Raw genomic sequence first — 19174 nt, forward strand, 5'->3', positions numbered from 1 at the left:
GCCCGCTTGGCTTCCGTGCCCTGGAAGTGCTTGTTGAATATGCAGAAGCCTTCGGCCGCTGTGCGCATGGCGTGGGCGAGTGGCCCCCAGCCACGCGTGCTGGCGGTATGCAGAGCGGCCTGCGCCTCGTGAGCTTACGCGTCGCTTATAAAACATCCCTGGCTTTTCTCCCTTCCAGGCACATGGGTGGGCCGTGTGATATGTACAGGGCTCAGTAACACACCAATAAAATGAGGGCAGGAGTGGCATGCGTCGCTTCGACGAAGACACTTTCAAAGCCATGCGCAACGCGCTTTGTCCCCATCTCTTCTGAAATATCTTCATCAGTCCAGGGACGGAGTCGCGATAAACACAGCCCCCTCGCCGACCTGCGCTGGGCCTGGAGTGTGAATAAGAAATAAACACCTGACGTGTTCAGCTTCGGAGTGTATGTTTTACTGTGGTTGCTGGTGCATGCCCCCGACTATACCGATGAAATCCTGCTTACATCAAACAAACAAAAACATGACATCTTAGTTCACAGAAACATTTCACTTCCGCTCGTAAGAAGTAGTTTGCAGACGAGAAGAGCAGCGTGTGGACCGCGACCTCTGTGGGAGAGAAAAATGAAGGAGCAGCTGTGAACCGACCCCCAGGGCTCCCCGGGCACGAAGACGATTCCGGCGGGGCGGCGTCGTCAAGCCCTGTGGACACACGCCGGAGGCCTGTTCAGCGCAGGTGCATGATGGACCGTGCGACCCGCCCGGCCTCTCATTTCCTTCTCTGACTTCTGTGATCATCGGCATGATGAAGCATGGCCAGTTCATTAAAATCCCTCTTGGAAGGCTGACCCGGGGCTCCTCACACGCCTCTCTGTCTCTGTGCTGTGCCTGAGTGATAAATGCCTAACTCATCCTCGACGTGATTTGGGGCAGAGGTCAGGTGGTCACGCCTCCATCTGGTGGCGTGTGTAACCAGCTCTCTGGCTTCGAATCTTATCTTCTCAGGTTTCTTTAATTCATTCACTTATCTGCCCACCGGGCATTTTAAAGGATCTGGGGATGGGGACAGGCGAACGTGACGGGGGCTGACCGATGGCGGGGCTCCCCACTTTAGTTGGGGGGGCAGGAAAGTTGTGGTTGAATGAAAAGCTGCCACTTTCTGTCACTTTCTTCCTTCGAGCACCGTTGTTTTCTCTCCAAAATGGAAGCTGTCCATTTTCTGATCAATAGGGTTAGAACCCAGAGGGCGGCAGTCAGCTGGCGAGGTCTTCGCCCTTCCCAGGCTCAGGCCTGGGCTGGCAGCCGTGGGCAGGGACCGACCGATGGACGGGACAGCGCTTACCCACTCTGACGTGGCCTTGTTACAATTCCGATCCTTTCTCAGTCGGCCCCGGGTGGGGCCCGAGGCTCTGCGTGACTGATGAGCTCCACGCACCGATAACGATGGTGCTGGTTCCGAGACCGCACTGTGAGCACAGGAAGCAAGGCTAGATGGCCCCTGCTCTGATGGGGGTCACCCTCTTGAGGAGAAGGTGGGGCGAACCCAGAAAGTTGGAGACAGAGCACAGGTGTCGAAGCTGAACCTAAGGCATCAGGTTTTCAACAGGACCTCGTTTCCAGTGGGACCGCAGCTCGGGCTCCCAGGAAGTGGGCGCCAAGACGGAGTCTGGGTGTACAGTCTTCATGAGAGGAAACAGGGATGGGCAGGATCCACACCTTCGCTCGACTGAGTGCTGGGGGGTGCAGAGATGCAGAGATGAGCGAGAACCCTGTGGTGGCTGCCCGGAGCAAACGGAAGTGTGCGCGGACTATGGAGAGGAAGAAAAGGCCTCCAGATGCTCTGACAAGTCACGTCCAAGGGCAAGAAGGGCATCGCTGGGGGCAATAGCATTAAGAAGCCACGCGCCCCTCTGCGTGTGCGTGCGCGCGTGCTTGGGCACATGTATGTGTGTATGAGTGACCGAAGAGAGATTCGGCCTGGAAAAAGAATGGTTTATCCAGCACCTGGACTGGCCTATTTCAAAATCATAGTTTGGGGCACAAGATAAAAACCCCACGAATCGGTACGGGCTGTGGAAGGTGACTCCGGGCTGGCCCCGTTCTCTGCTCAGAATCGGTGGGGGTCGTTTTCCAGGCCACGCGTGGCAAGTGGGCGACGAGACGTCTCAACCTGCTTCTGCCGTCTCGAGTGTTTGCACACCCCAGTGTTGACTTTTTTACCCCTCCTTCCAGAGGAGCAGAGTCATACATTTTTAATTGGAGTTTCACAGCCAAAGCACAAACTGGCTTGCTGCCCAACTTCTGGGTGAAGATGTCGAGAGAGAGAGAAAACCTCACCCTTCTGTCCTGCTGGCAGCGATGAAAACAAACCACTTCTCCCCCTCTCGCAGCTGCTCTCTCTCCACACGCGGACTCTATTTAAAGCGTTGGCTTCTTCACAGGTTTTAAGCCAAGGGATAGAAATCTACTGGCTTAGCCTTTGTCTTTCTCTGGCTAATTGAGGCTGGAAACGCTTGTAGAACTCGCTGTTGCCTCCCTGCCCTCCTCCTCCATGCTCCACGTCTGGTTCCTGGCAAGTTCAGCTTGGAAATTTGTTAGTTGTTGATGTTGTTGTGTGTGTGTGTGTGTCGGGAGGGGAGTGTTAAGGCTCTCCTAAAGCAAAAAGTCAGCATCATTTAGAAGCACAGTTGATAATGTTTATTTCTAATTCTTTAAAGTCATCTTTAAAAGAAAATCAAGCCTGCTACCTACACGGCATCCTCCACCCCCCCCCCCCCCATCCCACACACCACGGGGACGATCTTTCTGAGGCTCCGTTTGTTAATTCAATTGGGATAGGTAAGGTGGTTCCATTGTAGCACAAGAGGAGAAAATAAAAGCAAAAAGGAGAGAGGAAAAGGCCCGCCAGAAGCTGTCATCTATCTTGTGAAAAGTAAAAAGTGCTTACCCGTGTCCAGATAGTAAATCCTACCTGCTTTATTAAATAAATGTAGTATTTAACTCAGAGAAGGAGACCTTTGGAGTATCTAGAAAATCTTGCAGGCTTTGAAATGGAATAAAGATTGATTTATGTGGAAGTTCTCTTGTATGTGTGTTTTTCTTGACTCTGACACAAAGAACAGTAACCAAGATACAAGATTCATTTTCAAAGACCAAGAGAAGGAGTTGGGTATTGGGAATTCGGATGTTTTTTTCTCTCTTACTTAAAGAAAAAGAAGGATCATAGAGTTTACTGGATAGCCAGAAGTTTGTGCGGTGTGGACGTTGCAGAGACATTTCAGGGAATGATGTGAGCGTATGTCAAGGGGCTGGGGCAGAGACTGTCACATAGTACGTGTGCAAAAATGGTAGCTATTTTGTCTAATCAAGGATTTGCATCCATGGATTTGACTTTACGAGTTGTGTTTTGTACACTGCCTTAAACCAATGGTACTTTAAGATTGTCCTATTAGTCATGATTATTTCAATTGCGGATGATAGAAACCCCAACCGAACCGGTTTAAATTGGAAATCTCTGCTCAGGAAACTAGAAAGTTCATGGGGTAGCGGGCCTCAGGTATGGCTGGATCTAGGTTCTTAGGTAACAGCCACAGGATGTTTACTAGATCCCTTGGCTCCAATTTGTATTATTGGCTTGATTCTAGAAAGGCTCCCTCTTGTGGTGGGGCTCCGTCCTCCACTTTATAACCTTCTCTGGTTCTTCTTCACCAGGGAAAGCATTTCTCTTTGAAAGTTAGCGCCCATAGTTTTAGGGATTCACTTTAGTTAGGTCAGCTGAGCTCAGGAATACAGCCTGAACAAATCGTGATGGGGTGATTCTGATTGGCATAATCCCCCCCACCCCAGCTGCAGATGGAATCACCCCGCCAACCAAATGTCTTGGACTGAGAGTGGAGAAGGGACCCCAATAAAAATGGCTTGTGAGTACCCAAAAGGGGGAACGAGAATAATAGAGCTGGCCATCAGCGGCCGACATTAATTCTGGGACCTTAATTTCATCCATCTCCTTCTTTCCCTACCTTTCACCTTTTCCTCTCCATTTTTTTTCTCCTTTTTTACTCATTCTATAATGATTCGAAGGCTCTCCATATGTCAGTTCCCACGTATGTACTAGAAATACAACAGACCATTCCAGAAACTGACAGTGTAATCACTCAATTATTTGACGGCGAGAGGCACATTCGGTGACTCTTGATTACACCCACACGTTGGATGCTCACTCCTCTGGGCCGAGCCCGGCATCGGGCACAGGTGGCGCAGCGGACGGAGCGGGAGCGCGACTCTGACCTTGGCGGGGAGAGGAAGGCGCGGTCACGTGGCGCGGGATAGCCCAGCGCGGGCGGTGAATTCCGCGCTTGCGCAGAGGGCTGCGGTGGCCCGCGCTGAGCCGGCGGGCGGGCGCACGCTTCCGGCTGCCGTCTGATCTCCCAGGCAACGCTCGTGGGGGGCGTGGCTTGCCGGAGGGGCGGAGCCCGGCTTCCCGCCCCGCTGACTCCCGCTCCGCTGCTTCACGGGCTGTTTTCAGCCTCTCCGCATCAATGATTTTGGTTGAGTGAGCACATGTTTGTGACTTTAATATATATATATTTTTAAAAGATGCGCTATATACGGAAAACCGCGCTAGGCATAGGGATGCACCAATGAAGAAGACAGGCGTGGCCTCGCCCCTTATTGGCCGCTGCTGGCGCGTGAGCTCTGGACCAGCCGCTCCGGGGTCCTCGGCTGGGACACGGGGATGCGAGAGCCGAGGCGGGAGCAGGCCGGAGGCGCAAGGCCTGCGCTGGAGGGATGGCAGCGCAGGAGGTGGCCGACAGGTCTTCGTGACACACCGGGCCTGCAGGTAGGTCAGGAGAGGACGGTCGTTCTCCAGAGACTGTTCCAGAGAGCTGCCGTCCCCGGCACGGCCTCGGGGCCCGGGCCTGCAGGTGTTCGCAAGGTCTCTGGTGCTCTGGGCTGCGGGGCGGAGGTGCAGCAGAGCACCCCAGACAGTGCGGCTTCTGGGGCAGGGGGCTGGGGGCGGGGTCCTAGCCCGGACGCGTGAGGAGGCGCGGATGGCGGCGGAGCCCCACGAGAGCCCATGGATGGCCTCAGCCCGCCGGCCGCGCCGCTCCGAGGAAGCGCGGGGAATTCGCCCGCTAGGGCTGCCGTGCGGGATATCCCGGGCTGCGAGGCTTGAACGTGGTCCATGTCCTCACCATTCTGGGGGCCGGAAGTCCACGGTCACGGCGCCATCAGGGTTGTCTTCTCCTGAGACCTGCCCGTGGTTCGCAGGTGGCCGTCCTCTCGCTGTCTCCTCACGTGGCCTCTCCTCTGTGCAGGTGTGTCCTTGCGTCTTCCTTTCCTGCCAAGGACACTAGTCCTCTTGGATTAGGGCTCTATCCTTATGACCACATCTAACCTCAGTGATCTCTGGAAAGGCCCTATTCTCAATGTACAGGCACATGGGGAGGGGTTCGGCTTCAGCGCCTGAATTGTAGGAGGGACGTAATTCAGTCCGTAGCAAACGCAGTGCTGCGTGGAGACCCCCTGATCTCTGGGGATAAGTTAAAATGTCGGGGTCACGTTGCGTGGCTTTGATGTTCCGGCGCTGAGACACCCGTCTCTTCCACAGTGTGACTCATGGAGTACTGACACTGCTTAGACCCATCTGGGCCAGGCAGGTGACATGCCTATGGGACGAGAAGGGTGGACCCAGCAGGGGCCCCTCGGGCTCTTTCATCTTCTCACCCCTGCTGGAGACAGGGCCACAGAGGAACATTTCTCCCTGCCCTGAAATCAGCAGCACGAGCACAGTGGGAAGGGCCGTGGACGTTTGACTTTGGTTCGTGATGGGGAGAACTGTGGACTGGGACACCCCGGGGCGAGATGGCGCTTCATGGCACCGACGCGGACTGACTGCCATGTAGGAGTGTGGACTCCCTGTCGTCAGAGCCTCTGATTCTTTTTTTCCAAGAAATATTGGAGATCCTATTTTATTTTTTTGACGAACATTCTTGATTTGTGAGTATTAGCATTGGATTAAAAAATTTCAACTCTTGTGGGACAAAAGAAACACATCTGTGAATCTGCCGTTTCGAGATTTCTGGGCCAGAAGCTTCTTACAGGTAGAATTCTCTGGCGACATAAGTTAGGGACACATTAGATGGTGTACCCAGCCTTGCAGGTTTATAAAACAGCACATGAAATGATCTAAAGTGGCCTGAACAAACACGCCTTTAGTTTGATCTAGCTCCACGTTTCTTAAACTTCTGAAACCGCGGGTTCCTCCTTGGCCCCCCTGCACCCCTTCCGCATCCCATGGGACTGGTGTCGTGCAGGCCAGTGTCTACAGGTGGTTCCAGCTTCAGGTGCGAGAGAGGGCTCCACTCAGACTTGGCCTCCTCCTGCCCAGGCGTAATGTCCCCCCATCCTGCTGGAGGTCAGGGGATCCCTTTGGCCTTACAGATGCCCTGAGGGCTTAGCAGTGTACACGAAGGTGGTTCTGAGTTCTCACATGGGTTTGGGAGCACCCCGTCTGGAAGGCCAGCTGCTGAGGGCGCCTTCAGCCATCAGAGCAAGGCATCTCTTGGCTGTGGACCGGACGGTCAGCTGGTACCCACTGGCATTGTGGTGGGGACAAGCCGCCTCCCGTGGGACGGTTGGCTGGCCAGCTCCCATCACTCCCCCCCATTGCGTCTCTGGCATTTCCTGGGGGGCCAGTTGAACGTTGTTCGTGACAGGCCGGCTTCCTCTGCATCTTCTCTCAGCCTCTGCTTGCGCTGACCCTTTGTCCCGCCACATCAAAGGGCCCCACCTCTGTGTCAGGCCTGGGAGGAGCCTGCGGCCAGCAAGCCGCGCCCAGTGCACGCGCTGAAAGAGGCTCACACCGGGCCGACTCCGCACTTCGGCCCGGCTCACCTCACCTTGCAGAGCCCTCGGGTCTTTATTTCCCCTCATAATTGTATTACACAGCTGACCAGGAAGGGCTTCGATTAGGCATTAAACCTGGGCTCCAAATCATTAACAAAAAATGGTTTTTCTCGAGGGCAGGTAGAGTTCAGTCTTCAGAAAACTCCTGGCCAGATCTCTCTCTCTCTCTCTTTGAATTTTCCATTCTGTCGGGAAGAAGGAAAGCCTCATGGGCCAAAAAACTTCAGTGCAGTTAAAAACTGCAAAAAAAGCTTCCTCTCAATCAAAACGCGTTGTGCATTTCATCCCGGCCCAGCCATTTCTCAGCGACCTGACGTGGACAAATTCAGGGCGCCTCCAGGTGTCTGCTTCTCTGTGAGTTAACGGGCACCGTCCGCTTCGTGGAGCCCCGGCGGGGACCAAATGGATTAGGTGACGTTCACAGAGCACGTCAGACGGCAGCGCGTTGAACGCAGGGCGCCTGTGCACAGTTGTTCAGCGCACGTCCTCACTCGGCGGGCTGTGTTCTGCGCCCCGGAGAAGGAGAAGGAACTGACGCAGTTGGCAGAAATGTGCATCTGGTCCCTGCTCCCCGCTCTCCGGCAGCCTGTGGTCCGCTGGGGGTTAAGGGGGTTCAACAAGCGACAATCGAGCTGGGCAGTGAGCTTTAGGAGTCTCTAATCCAGCCAGGGAGCTGGGGTCGGCTTGATGTTTATTCTCCTTCCTAAGGGAGGAGTAGGTCTCAGCCAGGAGGGGGTGGATGGGGACAGGGACCGGAGAGCTGGGAGGTGAGAATGGTCCAGGCGGAGGGCAGACGCCAGGACCAGACTCTAGGGAGCCCGTCCCCACTGGTTTTGCCACTTAAACCTGTAGGAATGTTTCCATTTTATTTCAATTTAAATAAAACTGCTAATCACAGGTGATTTCCAAGTGTCTCATCTGGCAGGGCCTTTTCAAGAGCAGCATCATGGACATGAGCTTTCAGAGAAAGGGAGTGACATTAGCATATCTAAGAGCAATTCCTTTGGGAGAGAGTTTGGAAAAGTCATTAAGAGAACAGAAAGGAAGTAAAAGACATTTCTGAGCGATTTCCAATTTCAGATCCTCCTTCGTGCTGGCGGTATTTTGACCTTTCTGTTCTATTTATTTAAAAAATTAAATTTTCGACTGAATTCAGTCCTTCACAATGGGGAACTCTATTATTGCTGACCTGAGTCAAAACATAATTCGGTCTTCGGTCTCTTGTTCTCTGAAGTTCATGTGACAGAAAGGCAGGGCTTGCTTCTGCAGATGCTCCACAGATATGGCCCCTCGGCCCCCAGACTCCCCACGTCCTACCCGGAATACCCAGTGTGGGTTTGGTGGTTCTTTCTACGTTGGAACTACAACAGTACCCCAGAGGAGCATCTTGGAAGTCGCCCCCACTGGCTGGGGTCAAGGCTGTTTGGGCTGGTGCTAGCAAGGTCCAGACTTAAGTTCGATGTCACCGTGATGGGGGCAGCTGGTCTTTCTGTCTGGGCTTCCTGCTAGGTGACAGCCTGGCCTGCAACTCAGAAATCAAATTGTCCGTAGTTGGATGGACAGGAGATGGGAGGAGCCCTCTGCGTTGCGGTGGGGTTAGGACACAGAGCTCCGTCGGGGTGGTGAGTGCATTTGTTCCTTCATTTATGCAACAAATATGTACCGAGGACCTACTACGTGCAGGACTAGGGATACAGAAATGATAAAATAGACAAAAATCCCCGCCCTCAGGAACAGGTATTCCTAGGAAACCTCCCTTTGCGCTGTTTGCATTCAGGTAGGGCGACCTGGACAATAAACACAATGTTTCTCTTAGGCTGAGTGCTACAAGCAACAGTGAGGTGGGGGAGGGGGGCCAGGCTGTGCTAACTGAGTGCCTGTGCGTGTGTGTGTGTGTGTGTGTGTCTGTGTGTGCAGCTTTAATTAGTATGATCAAGGAAAGGATGCAGAGATAAAGCATGCACACAGAAGGAGGTCGGCGAGGAAGCCACGCGGATATTCAGGGAAGAGCCTTGCGGAGGAGGGCTGGGAGGAGGGAGGAGGGGTGAGTGCGGAGGCCCTGGGGCAGGGGCGAGGTTCAAAGGGTTGACAGATAGTGATGAGATCTGTGTGGGGGGTGGGGTGGGGGGATGGGGGGAAGCAGGTCCACGCGAGCAGGGGTGTGGGAGGGAAGACCGCCCACCTCCCTGCGGGGTATTGTGAGGCTGTTGGAGAATCTGGGACAGAGGAGGGGTTTGGCCAAGTTCACACTGAAAACAATTACAGCGTGTGTCTATGCCGTGGAACATCCCGCACAAGCCTTAGAGAGAACGTAGTAGGTCTGTGTGTTGCCGTGTGCCGGTTTGTGCGCTCGATCGATTCATTCACTTTTTTTTTTTTTTGAGCAGATATTTGTTTTCCCACTAGGAAGAAGGTCTTGGCTGAGGAGGAAATGGTAATTCGAGCCCCTGCCAACTCCGACCTCATGGAGTTTACGATCTAGTAGAAGAGCCAGATTAGGAATAAGTAGGTTGTAACAAAGAAGCAAAAAATAATTTCGCTCCCGGCATGTTGCCCAGTGATGGAAAGCAGGTATTCCTAGGGGACCTTGCTCTCAACGGACGTGGATAGCAGCGCTGTCCGCAATAGCGAAAAGGCGGGAGCTGCCTGATTGTCCATCAAGTGGATAAAACAAAATAGGGATATTCTAGTAAAATATTAATTTTATTATAAATAAAATGGAACATTGTGCTACAATGTGGATGAAAAAATTATGCTAAACGAAAGAAGCCAGAGTCCAAAGACCGCGTGTCGTGTAATTTCACTTCCATGAAATATTCAGAGCAGTAAATCCCTGGAGGCGGGAAGCAGATCGGCGCTCGTCAGGGCCTGGGGCAGGCAGCTGACGGCTGCCGAGCGCGTGCACCTGAGAGATGCCGCTGAGTCGCGTACTTTAAAATGGTTAATTTTCTGGTGTAGAATTCTACCTCGATTCTAGGAAACTAAGTAAATGATTGTGCCCCAAAGTAGAGATTTTGCTAAGTGCTGTGAAGGAAATAAGTAAGATGGTGTGACGGAGGGCGGGGGAGGGGGAGGCTGCCGCACACAGTGTGGCCGGGGACACCCCGGGTGCGTCCTCACGGGAGGAAAGCGAAGGGAGAGCCGTGCCTTAGTATGGTTCCTCTTGTCAGCGGATACAGTCGTTTGTATACAAATGGAAGGTTCTGGAGAAACAGAGCAGAAGCAACAGTGGTTGATACTCGGGAAGGAAGTAGGGATCTGATCTGAAGTCGAAGGAGGAAAACTTACTTTTCATTTCTGTAGGCCTCTTGGTTTTATTTTGAAAGAATTGTTTATTTTAGACAAATATTAAACACGGACAAAAATAATCGCCATGTGGCGATTCCTCGGCTTTGGCCGATACTCACGGCCGAGCGTGTTTGATCCATGTCCCCCACCCCCCCAAAGCGTTCCGAAGCAAATCACTGTTCGTTCGTGGTCTGGCATGCCTCTCTAACAGCGAAGATCTTGTTTTAAAAACATAATATTCTAAGTATGACAGTAGTGCGGTGGACGATAATAGTTTTACTTTTTATCGTACGTGTATTTGCAGTTTTAATATTTGATCGAAATTTTGTTATTTTTTAATGTCTTAAAAGAGAGGCGGACTCCTTCGTCTTTGGTTCTTGCTTCTGACCGTCATCTGCCAAGGCTCTGAACACGGTGCTTTTGGGGTCCCCTGCACATGCCCCCCGCACGTGTCCCCCTGCTCATCTCAGTGCTCTGGTTAAGAACGCAGGGCTCGGTGTCAGATAATGCTGGGTTCGAATCTCACCTCTCCCATTTGACCTTTATCTGATCTTGGACAAAATCCTCGCCCTCTTTGGGGCGTACCTTCCTCATGTAAAGGGAGAAAAAAAGAGTATCTAGTTTATTGTGGGAATTAAACGAAATCTTGCAAGGAAGGGAAATAGTTTTTAGCAGGGTGGCGAGACATGACACACACTCTACGAAGACTCAGTGTTTTATTTTATCACCGACTGTCCTATAACATTTTGGCGGCCAGTTCGGATTCTGGAGCCCATCTCCTCATTCACTAGCGGGGCAAACTTCTTATTTTAAGGAGTTAAAAGATGCATATGATGTGTTCAACTCAAACTGTTGTAGGCACAAGCATCGCCATGTACTTAAGACAAAACAGTTCTGTATGAGAAAGCGCAGATGGACCCTCCTTGGGGAGGGAAGAGCATAAAGTCCCCCGAAGATGTTGAGGTTCAATTCCCACAAATAGCACTGTCAGATTGAAAAATAAGGGCACACGTTCACTCTTGACTGCAGTCTATGCTGGAACTCATTGAGACAGAAGGGAGGTCAGCACGACTCCCCCAGCAGCCTGACCAGCTCCCCTTCCCCTTGGGGGGGGAGGGCCAACTCAGGCTGTACATGGAAGGACCATTTTCTGTGGCTTTGATGTGCGAGGGATGGCGTGAAGCTATAAGGGCTGAAACTTCTGGAATCCCGTTAAACAGTAAACTTTAGGAAAAAGTGTCTCTTTTTCTTTTCTTCAAACATCATCCCTTTTCTGTCCCACCAATCTTGGGGGATGCTCCTCAATTGGAGGGTAATAACGCTACCCGCTGGAGGCAGGTCTTTAGCAAAAAGGTGTGTGAACGCACTTAGTACCGATGCGGAGTGCTCGTGGCGAGTGCTCAGCGTGCAGAACACTTGGTCGTTATCGTGACTGTCATGGTGATCGCCATAGGTGCATGGATGCCCGGGCCGCAGGCAGAGAGCCATAAGCATCTTATGAAAATACAAATGGGGTAGGGTGGGAGTTTAGAGAGAAAATGATTTGCTTCCGACTTGAATGTGGACGGCGAAGTCTCGAGGAAAAAAAACCGAAAGTGATCCTGAGAGGAATTTCGGATGAGCCTTGAATGACCGATGGGTTAGGTCACGTGATGACGAGGAGCCGGTGGAGGGGCCGTTGTGAGCGAGCAGAGGTGGGGTGGGGCGTGTGCGAGGAGGGAGTCGTAAGACTTCGCGTGGGAGGTACAGACGACGGCGGAGTCTCGGAGAGCCTGGGCTGCAAGGCTGAGAGACGGGGGGGCCTCGTCTCTGGGTCAGGGGTCCCTACACCCCTGTCTCGACACCGTGACGGGCGGTTGTCTCGCCCGTGGGAAAGCCAGGGTTTTGCACGATCTTTCCTTCCTCTTCTCGTCAGAGGGACTTGTTAGAAGGCGAGCGAGTGAGAGTGACATTCCATAGGGACGAACCCGACCCGATTCATTTTGAACAAATGAATTATCCCCAAATTATCTGGCGGTTAAGAAGATGATCTCAGCGGCTGGACTGCGGGGGCTCGATTCCCGACTCTTCTGCTTCCTACCCGGCTGGCCTCGGGCATGTCCCTTAGTCCCTGTGGGCGTCTCTGTCCTCATCTGTCCAATGGGGGAAAAAAAATACTACCTACATCACAAGGCTATTGAAAGGATTAAATTACGTATTGCAGGTGACCTGCTTGGCATAGAGTAAGTGCTACCAAAGTGTTGGAGAAAACAGTTTGTAAGTCACGGGCCTCTCGCCGGTGGTGGCAGTCACTGCTCTCAACTGAAGGATTTTGGGCAGGACGCGGGCCAGGTCAGAGGCGCAGAACGGGCTTGCAGCACGGAGCGGATTAAGAGTTTGGGCCCTGGAGCTTGCAGCATTCAAACCCTGAGTGTGCCACTCACCGGCTGTGGGTCTTTGGGCAAGCGGGATGAAATGTCGGAGGCCCCTCTCCTATTCGTAAAATGAAAACAGTGATGATAACAATGCCCCCTTCACAAGCTGGTTGCGATGCGTTAGAGAGAGGACGTCCATGAAGCACCCGTCGGCCTCCCTGGTGAGTCTATTAGTGACCCATTGTGGTGTAACAAGGTACCACAAACTTGGACATTTTAAACAACACACTGTCATTATCTCAGCTCCTGTAGGTACCACCTAGCTGGGTCCCCTGCAAGGCGCTGTGATCAAGTGTCACTTGGTACCGGGTTTTCATCTGAAAGCTTGACTTGGGAAGGGTACACTTCTAAATTTGCATGGTTGTTGGCAGAAGTCAGTTTCTTGGTGGCCGTCAGCCAGAGAGCACCCTCTGCTCCTAGCTAGTGGTCAACTGGAGGCCACCCCCAGGGCCTTGACACTAGGACCTGCCCTGAAATGACCATCAGAGTCAGCAAGAGAGACAGTCTCTTCCAAAGAGGGCGTTGCAATCTTACATAATGTAGTCGCATCCACGTAAAAATGTCATTCTGTCACCGTTGCCGTAGCTGCTGGTTAAAAGCGGTTCACAGATCTCGTCTGTGCACGAAGACGGCACTGGCCAGAAGTGACCGTCTGGCGGGCCCCAGACCTGGCCGCCTCACGGGAAGTTCCTTGCTGGGATGCCTTTCACCCACGAGCTTCTCCGATTGTTTTTCCGAGGCGCCTGTTTTCCTGACAGTAAACTCTAAGCTTGTACTCTCTGGACGACACGTCTAACTTTTCTGAGCCCGCCGGCCGTGGGAAAGGTCGTGGAGGCGAAGCGGCGCGGTCAGCTGTGTGAACGCCCCCGAGTGTCGTCCTCCCCCGCCCCTGTGCTCCTGCGAGAGAGGCACAATGCATTCCTCTACCCTGGACCGCGGGTCGGTCTGTGCGATCCGCTTCGGCAAACGACATGCTCGTGGGTGCGGCGTGACTGCTTCTGTGGCGTGACGGACTGGCCCTCCTGCGCGCCAGCCGTGAAAATGCTAGAGCCGGGCCGTCCTGCTGCTGCGGGGGGAGCGTGGGGGACGTGTGGGGCAGAGGCGAACGGCCCCCGTGGATTCGGGTCTGGTTCTGCTGGCTCCCGATGCGTGAGTGAGCTCCGCCGGGGTCGGCAGGGTCGCCTGGCAGAGCCGTGACTCACAGAACAGGGGGAGTAAAAGATCGACGGTTTGTCATGCAGAATCATCGGCCACAGCGGATCCAGGTGGCGAGGAGAACCAGACTGGCATTTCGCGATTGCGTCTCCCACTCATTCCACTAACAGGACTAGGCGCACACTCTGCGGGAGGCCCTGGGCCAACGCGTGGCCCCTGAGCTCATGGCCACGGCCCCCTCCGCCGGCTCGCCGCCGCCCGAACTCCGGAGCTCTGCACGGACGTGGAGAACATCTAGTCCTGCATTAGATCACGTCCCATCAGCCTGCGCTTGCCCTTTGCGGCTGTTTAGTCGGGGTGTTTTTGACTGCAGTGAAAGAAACCCGATCAAATTGATTTACACCAAGAAAAAAAAAAAAAGGGCTTATTGACTCGTGTGGCTGAGAAGACTCGCTTAAGGCACAGCCGGATTCAGGCGTCACGAAGATTCAATCCCTGTCCACATGGCCAGGTGTCTTCTCGGCTGCTCACCATTCTCAGCCTGGCTCAGATTTCAGGGCAGCAGGGGTGGGGGTTAGAGGGGCTTTCTTTGGCAGAGTGTTCCCATGATTGTCTTGTCGCTGGATAGACACACATCCCCCGTTCGTCTCGGAGCTAATCGCCGAGGCAGATGGTGGGCCCCGGACGTGCGCGTATCGTGGAGCCTGGGCGGGGTTGGGCCGGGGAGGTCAACCCCCAAACCGCACTGCCCGGGTGAGCGAGGCGGGCTCCAAGACGGAGGGGAAGGGACCGCAAAGGAAGGCACCGGCGTTAGCGGAGGGGCGAGCAGGCGGCAGACCCGCAGAGCCGGCGGTCTCCCGCTAGACGACATTCAGGCTGCACGGACGGCAGGGTGTGCGTCTGCGTCCGTTCACCTCTGAACTGCCGGCGTCCCGTACAGGCCGACACGTCACAGGAGACCGGTCAACGTTTCTCGCATGAATAAGTGAAGCTGATCATCCGTTGGAAGACGATTGAGGTAAATCAGGGTCAAACCCAAGTTTCTATTTTAGCTTTATTTATCGAACATCGCTGCGCTATCGCCTCGCTGCATTAAAAACCTTCCAAGTTTCTCCACCGCCTGTCGGTTGAAATTCACACTCCGCAGCCCAGCATTCGGCCGTGTTTGCCAAACGGCCCCGGTCACCCTCGTCGGCCCCATCTCTCGTCCTTCCCCGTGGTTCGCAGCCCGCACTGTGCTGGAAACGCCAGCCACGTCCCGAAACGCACCAGCTTTCATTCTTCCACGTCTTTGCCTTTTTTTATTTTTATTTTTTTGACCTGGAATGCCCTTTCCATCCTCCAAAAATCCAAAAAATTAACAACAATCCCCAAAATCTTCCCTTGTATATTAAAACCTTCTGAGATTAGCTTCAACCCTGACATTTTTTCTTTGTCTTTATCCGAAAGAATCTCGTTAGAAAAAAGTGGGGAGGGAAAGTGAGAGAGAGAGAGAGAGAGAGAGAGAGAGAGAGAGAGAGAGAGAGAGAATTTAAATTGTGCAGCTGATCCTGCCCCAGATTCTGATGACTGCATTTCCACATGTGATGGAGAAGTTCATCTCCTTTACTCTCAGTCCATTTTACCATCTCTGAGCATCTCACACGATCGTTCTAGGATTTAGTGATTTATACATTGCGTACAGCATGGCCTCTAAATGTAAACCACTACATCTCTGGGGCTCTACCAAGGGAGGAGCGACTTATTCCAACGCCGGAGGGAAAATCCACACTGGGCATGGCGAGAGGTGTCCTTCACATGATTATGTTGTCCAAACCAAGACGCTTTTGACAGTGGAAGAGGATACTTTGAATCATTAAAGAACAAGGTCTCTCCCCAAAGCAGGTCTGCAGCGGGCAGCCAGGAGAGTATCTGCACCTTAATTGGAATTAAAATCAGAGATGGGGGCGCGTGTGCGTGCGGCCCCGGCACCTTTGCACCTGCTGCTTCTCCTTCCTGGATCACTCTTCCCTTTGATAGCAAGATGACTTGCTTCCTCGTGCATGCCAGCTCCTCTCCCTGAAGCTTTTCCTGACCACCTGTAACCTCCCTAATGCCAGGTCCTAGCTGTACAGGGCCAGCCAGCACGGCGCCCTCCGAGCACGGCTGGCGAGGGACGGGAGCGGGAGGGCGCCCTTTCTAACCGCTCCGCCCACGGGGGCCGCTGTCACCTGAGTCGGAGATGCTCTCGGTGCTGGCTGCGGCCCCGCGGCGTCTCTACGTGCTGACGTGCTGCCTTCCCCTGCAGAGCGCAAGCCTCCGACGGCCGCACAGCTTTCTCTCCATTTCGTTCACCGCTGTCTCGTCCGCGTCATGAGTGGTACCCGACGCACAGTAGGTGCCCCCAAAACACTGGTCGAATGAATGAATGAATTTACATATTACAAAAAAAAAAGGCAACACAACAAAGCTGAGTTTTAGCTCTCGCATTCACGGTCTTAGTTTTTATTCAGTTCAGTTGTGATTTGTAGTTTGGCTGCTCTACCCTTGAGGTCACTGCGCCAGGACCCCGGGAGTCGTTTGCAGCCTTACGGCTTTCGTGGCACTTTGCTTTCATTTAGAGATGGGGAAATTGGCTGCTGCTTTTTTTTTTTTTTTTCCTCCCATTTCTTCCTTTGAGGCCTCTGTCTTTCCCTGCATCAGATTTAATGGGATGGAGAAATTGCCAGGTCAGATGGTGACGGCATAAGCCACACGAAAGCCCCACACCTCCACATGATGGAGGAAACCCTAGAATTCCATCTCCACGCCTCACCTGGAAAAGTCGTCCCTTCTCTGGGGCTCTCCCGGCTCCCTCTTAACTGCGTGTCTGCCAGGAACGTCGCGGCTCGAGGATAAATATTTCCCAAGCGGCTTCTGGCGTCTGGCTTGGTTGCCTTTTCCAGATCTCTGATACTCGTAAAAAACCAAAATCTTTAGGCAACGTTTTCAACTTGGCATTAACATTTATTTATTTATTTATTTTGGCGTCCTTTATAGCAACTCACGCCTTGAACTGCCCCCGTGCCCACCAGCGTTGGCAAGGTGCATGCCCCTTTCATTACTGAGAGCCGGACTCTCCGATAACAGCCGCGAAGACTACAATTCGGTGCCGGCCTGGAATGATGCTGCTGAAATTGAAATCAGCTCATTCCCTTGTCCGTCAGCCTGACTGTCACTAGTGAACTTCCTCCCAGGGAAGAAAGACGTTAATTCTCAAACTCAGCTGACTGGAGACTCACGATCGCCTTGCAAGCCAGTTCTGGAGCCCGTGCGGCCTAAATCCCCCTAAACTGATTACCTTGGTGTCTTTTAAGGTTTTGGCACTAATTTAATTGACTGCTGTGCGCAACCCCAGGATAGGGGGTAAGAAATCCTCTCAAATCCTCACCATTAAGTAAAACCCTCCAGCAAATTACCGGCCGCTGAGGGGTTTGCAGAGCGAGGGTCGTCAGCAGAAGACCTCATCTGAGGGCGCTGCACCCCACCCCCTGATGAAAGGAGCATGTTTTAGCTTCCCCATCGGGCAGGCCAGTTATCATGTTTGGCCATAAAACATTCACGGTGATTTTTGTGTGTTTTATTTTCAAAACGGTGTTTTGCAGCAGTCGGGTCTGTGATGCGTTCAGACGCGGCTGCCTTTATGGGACCCCGATCAATGGCATCGATTTCCCTTTAAATGGAGAAGATCGCCCGGTTCGGCTCTAATTGCGGGTCTGGTTGCAGGGCCGGCTCCTGGAGGCAGGCTGCTCCGTGTTTCCTCTAATAGATCGCCTCTCACTGATGAACATTGTCTGGGTTGGGCCGTCCCCCGCCAGCGTCTGCCCCTTGATGTCGGGCGTGAAGCTGCGAGGGAGAAAATGCACACGAGCAGGTGACCGGAGGAGCCGTATTTTGCGAGGCTTTAGTACCCAGGTGAGGGGTCTTACTGCGTCTTCATAAAATAGTTAAAGATGAGGTTAAGCTAAAGGGCCCTCGGGAAGTAATTTTAAAAGAGTGTAACCCTGTTCCAGGTTGTTCTATGAAACCACCTGTCTTGACGGAGGGGGTGTCCTGGGGCCATTCATGTTTTCAGCTCATTAATATCCGCCCCCTCCCCTCCCCGGGCCTTCTCTCAGAGTTTCCCGGGATCTGTTCATTCACCGACTTACTGATTCATTGATCTAAAGCCAGAACCAAATGAATTTAAATACTGGCTGTGAGACTTGTCGGCTGAGTGACCTTGGGCAAGTCTTTTCACGTGCGTTCCTCATTTAGCAATTGGGAATAATAAGAACTCTCTCCTAGGGCTGTATCAGGTGTCACTAAATAATGCACGTAAAGGGCTTCGGGCGATGCCCGGCTACCATGAGGATGTAATAACTAGCCATTATTCTACCTCGTCAGTGGAAAGGGAAGTGACCTATATAGGTTCCCTCACCAAGTAGCTGTGCTCTGATAAAGAAAATTCTAGGCGAAGGGAATATTGTCCGCACAGGTACAGAGCTGGGGGAAGACCTGGAACATCCTGGGGGAGGGGCGAGGATGGGAATGACGGGGAGGCGGGCGGGGGTCCAGGGGACGGCAGAGCCGAAGGCTGCTCGCGCGGTGAGCGTGGTGCCGGGACCAGGAGGCTGGCGATCTGGGAGGGCTCGGCTTTGTCCTTCCGGAAGGCGGCTCAGGCGGCCGGGGTGGCCGAGAGAAAGTTAGGAGTTACCCGTGGTCGGCAAACTTTCCCGCAAAGGGCGAGATCATAAATATTTAGGCTTAGCGGGCCATCCGGTCTGTCTCGACTGTTCACCATCGTCGCATCAATGTGATAAATGAATGGGCGTGCTGGGTTCCAGCGAAAATTTATTCACAGAGACAGGCGATGGGCTGGATTTGTCAGTGCGCTGTAGTTTAAGGACCTCTGGTAGTCCAACAGCATATTTAAGCGTGATAATTAGTCATGATAATTAGATTGGTCTGAAATAAATAAAAATGGGAAACCAAAGATTTAAAGTTGTTCTTTATTTTATTTTTTTACTCTTACCAAAGGTGCAGTCATAAATTGAATCTTGGAGTCTCTCAACTCTGAATTAAATAAAAATATTTGGCAAGGCTGACTCTCGACAAAACTGCCAAGAATTAGAGTAATCTCTGTCATTTTTCTTTCTTTGCTCTTTCTTTCCTGATTCCAAGGTCTTCCGTGCTCTGGAATTTCCCTCAGCTTGGGGGAGCTGGGGTAGAGGGTCTGTGAGCTTCTGTGTGTGGGAGGGAACTTAGGAAGACTTTGCTTCAAAAAGGGCGTAAGGCGACTTGTCCAGAAGCTATCTGCATACAGCAGGCATATACGTACGTTCGAGAAGCCTTCAAAGGGCCAATGAGAAGCTCCTGCAAGTCTACTTTCAACTGATAAAAGAATATTAATGACTTTGCATGTGCCAA

General features: G+C 52.7%; 1 protein-coding gene across 1 annotated transcript in view; it reads left to right on the top strand.

Moving 5' to 3' along the window:
• Nucleotides 1-4543: 4543 nt before the first annotated feature.
• The window catches only part of LOC118610011, a 51174-nt gene continuing 36543 nt past the window's right edge, over nt 4544-19174 (top strand). Inside the window, exon 1 of the mRNA XM_036229735.1 lies at nt 4544-4821. Within this exon, the coding sequence (XP_036085628.1) occupies nt 4622-4821 (200 nt within the window). The 5' untranslated portion in view covers nt 4544-4621. The remainder of the gene's footprint in view (nt 4822-19174) is intronic.

Source organism: Rousettus aegyptiacus, unplaced genomic scaffold, assembly GCF_014176215.1.
Source record: "Rousettus aegyptiacus isolate mRouAeg1 unplaced genomic scaffold, mRouAeg1.p scaffold_m13_p_12, whole genome shotgun sequence".
Taxonomy (NCBI): domain Eukaryota; kingdom Metazoa; phylum Chordata; class Mammalia; order Chiroptera; family Pteropodidae; genus Rousettus; species Rousettus aegyptiacus.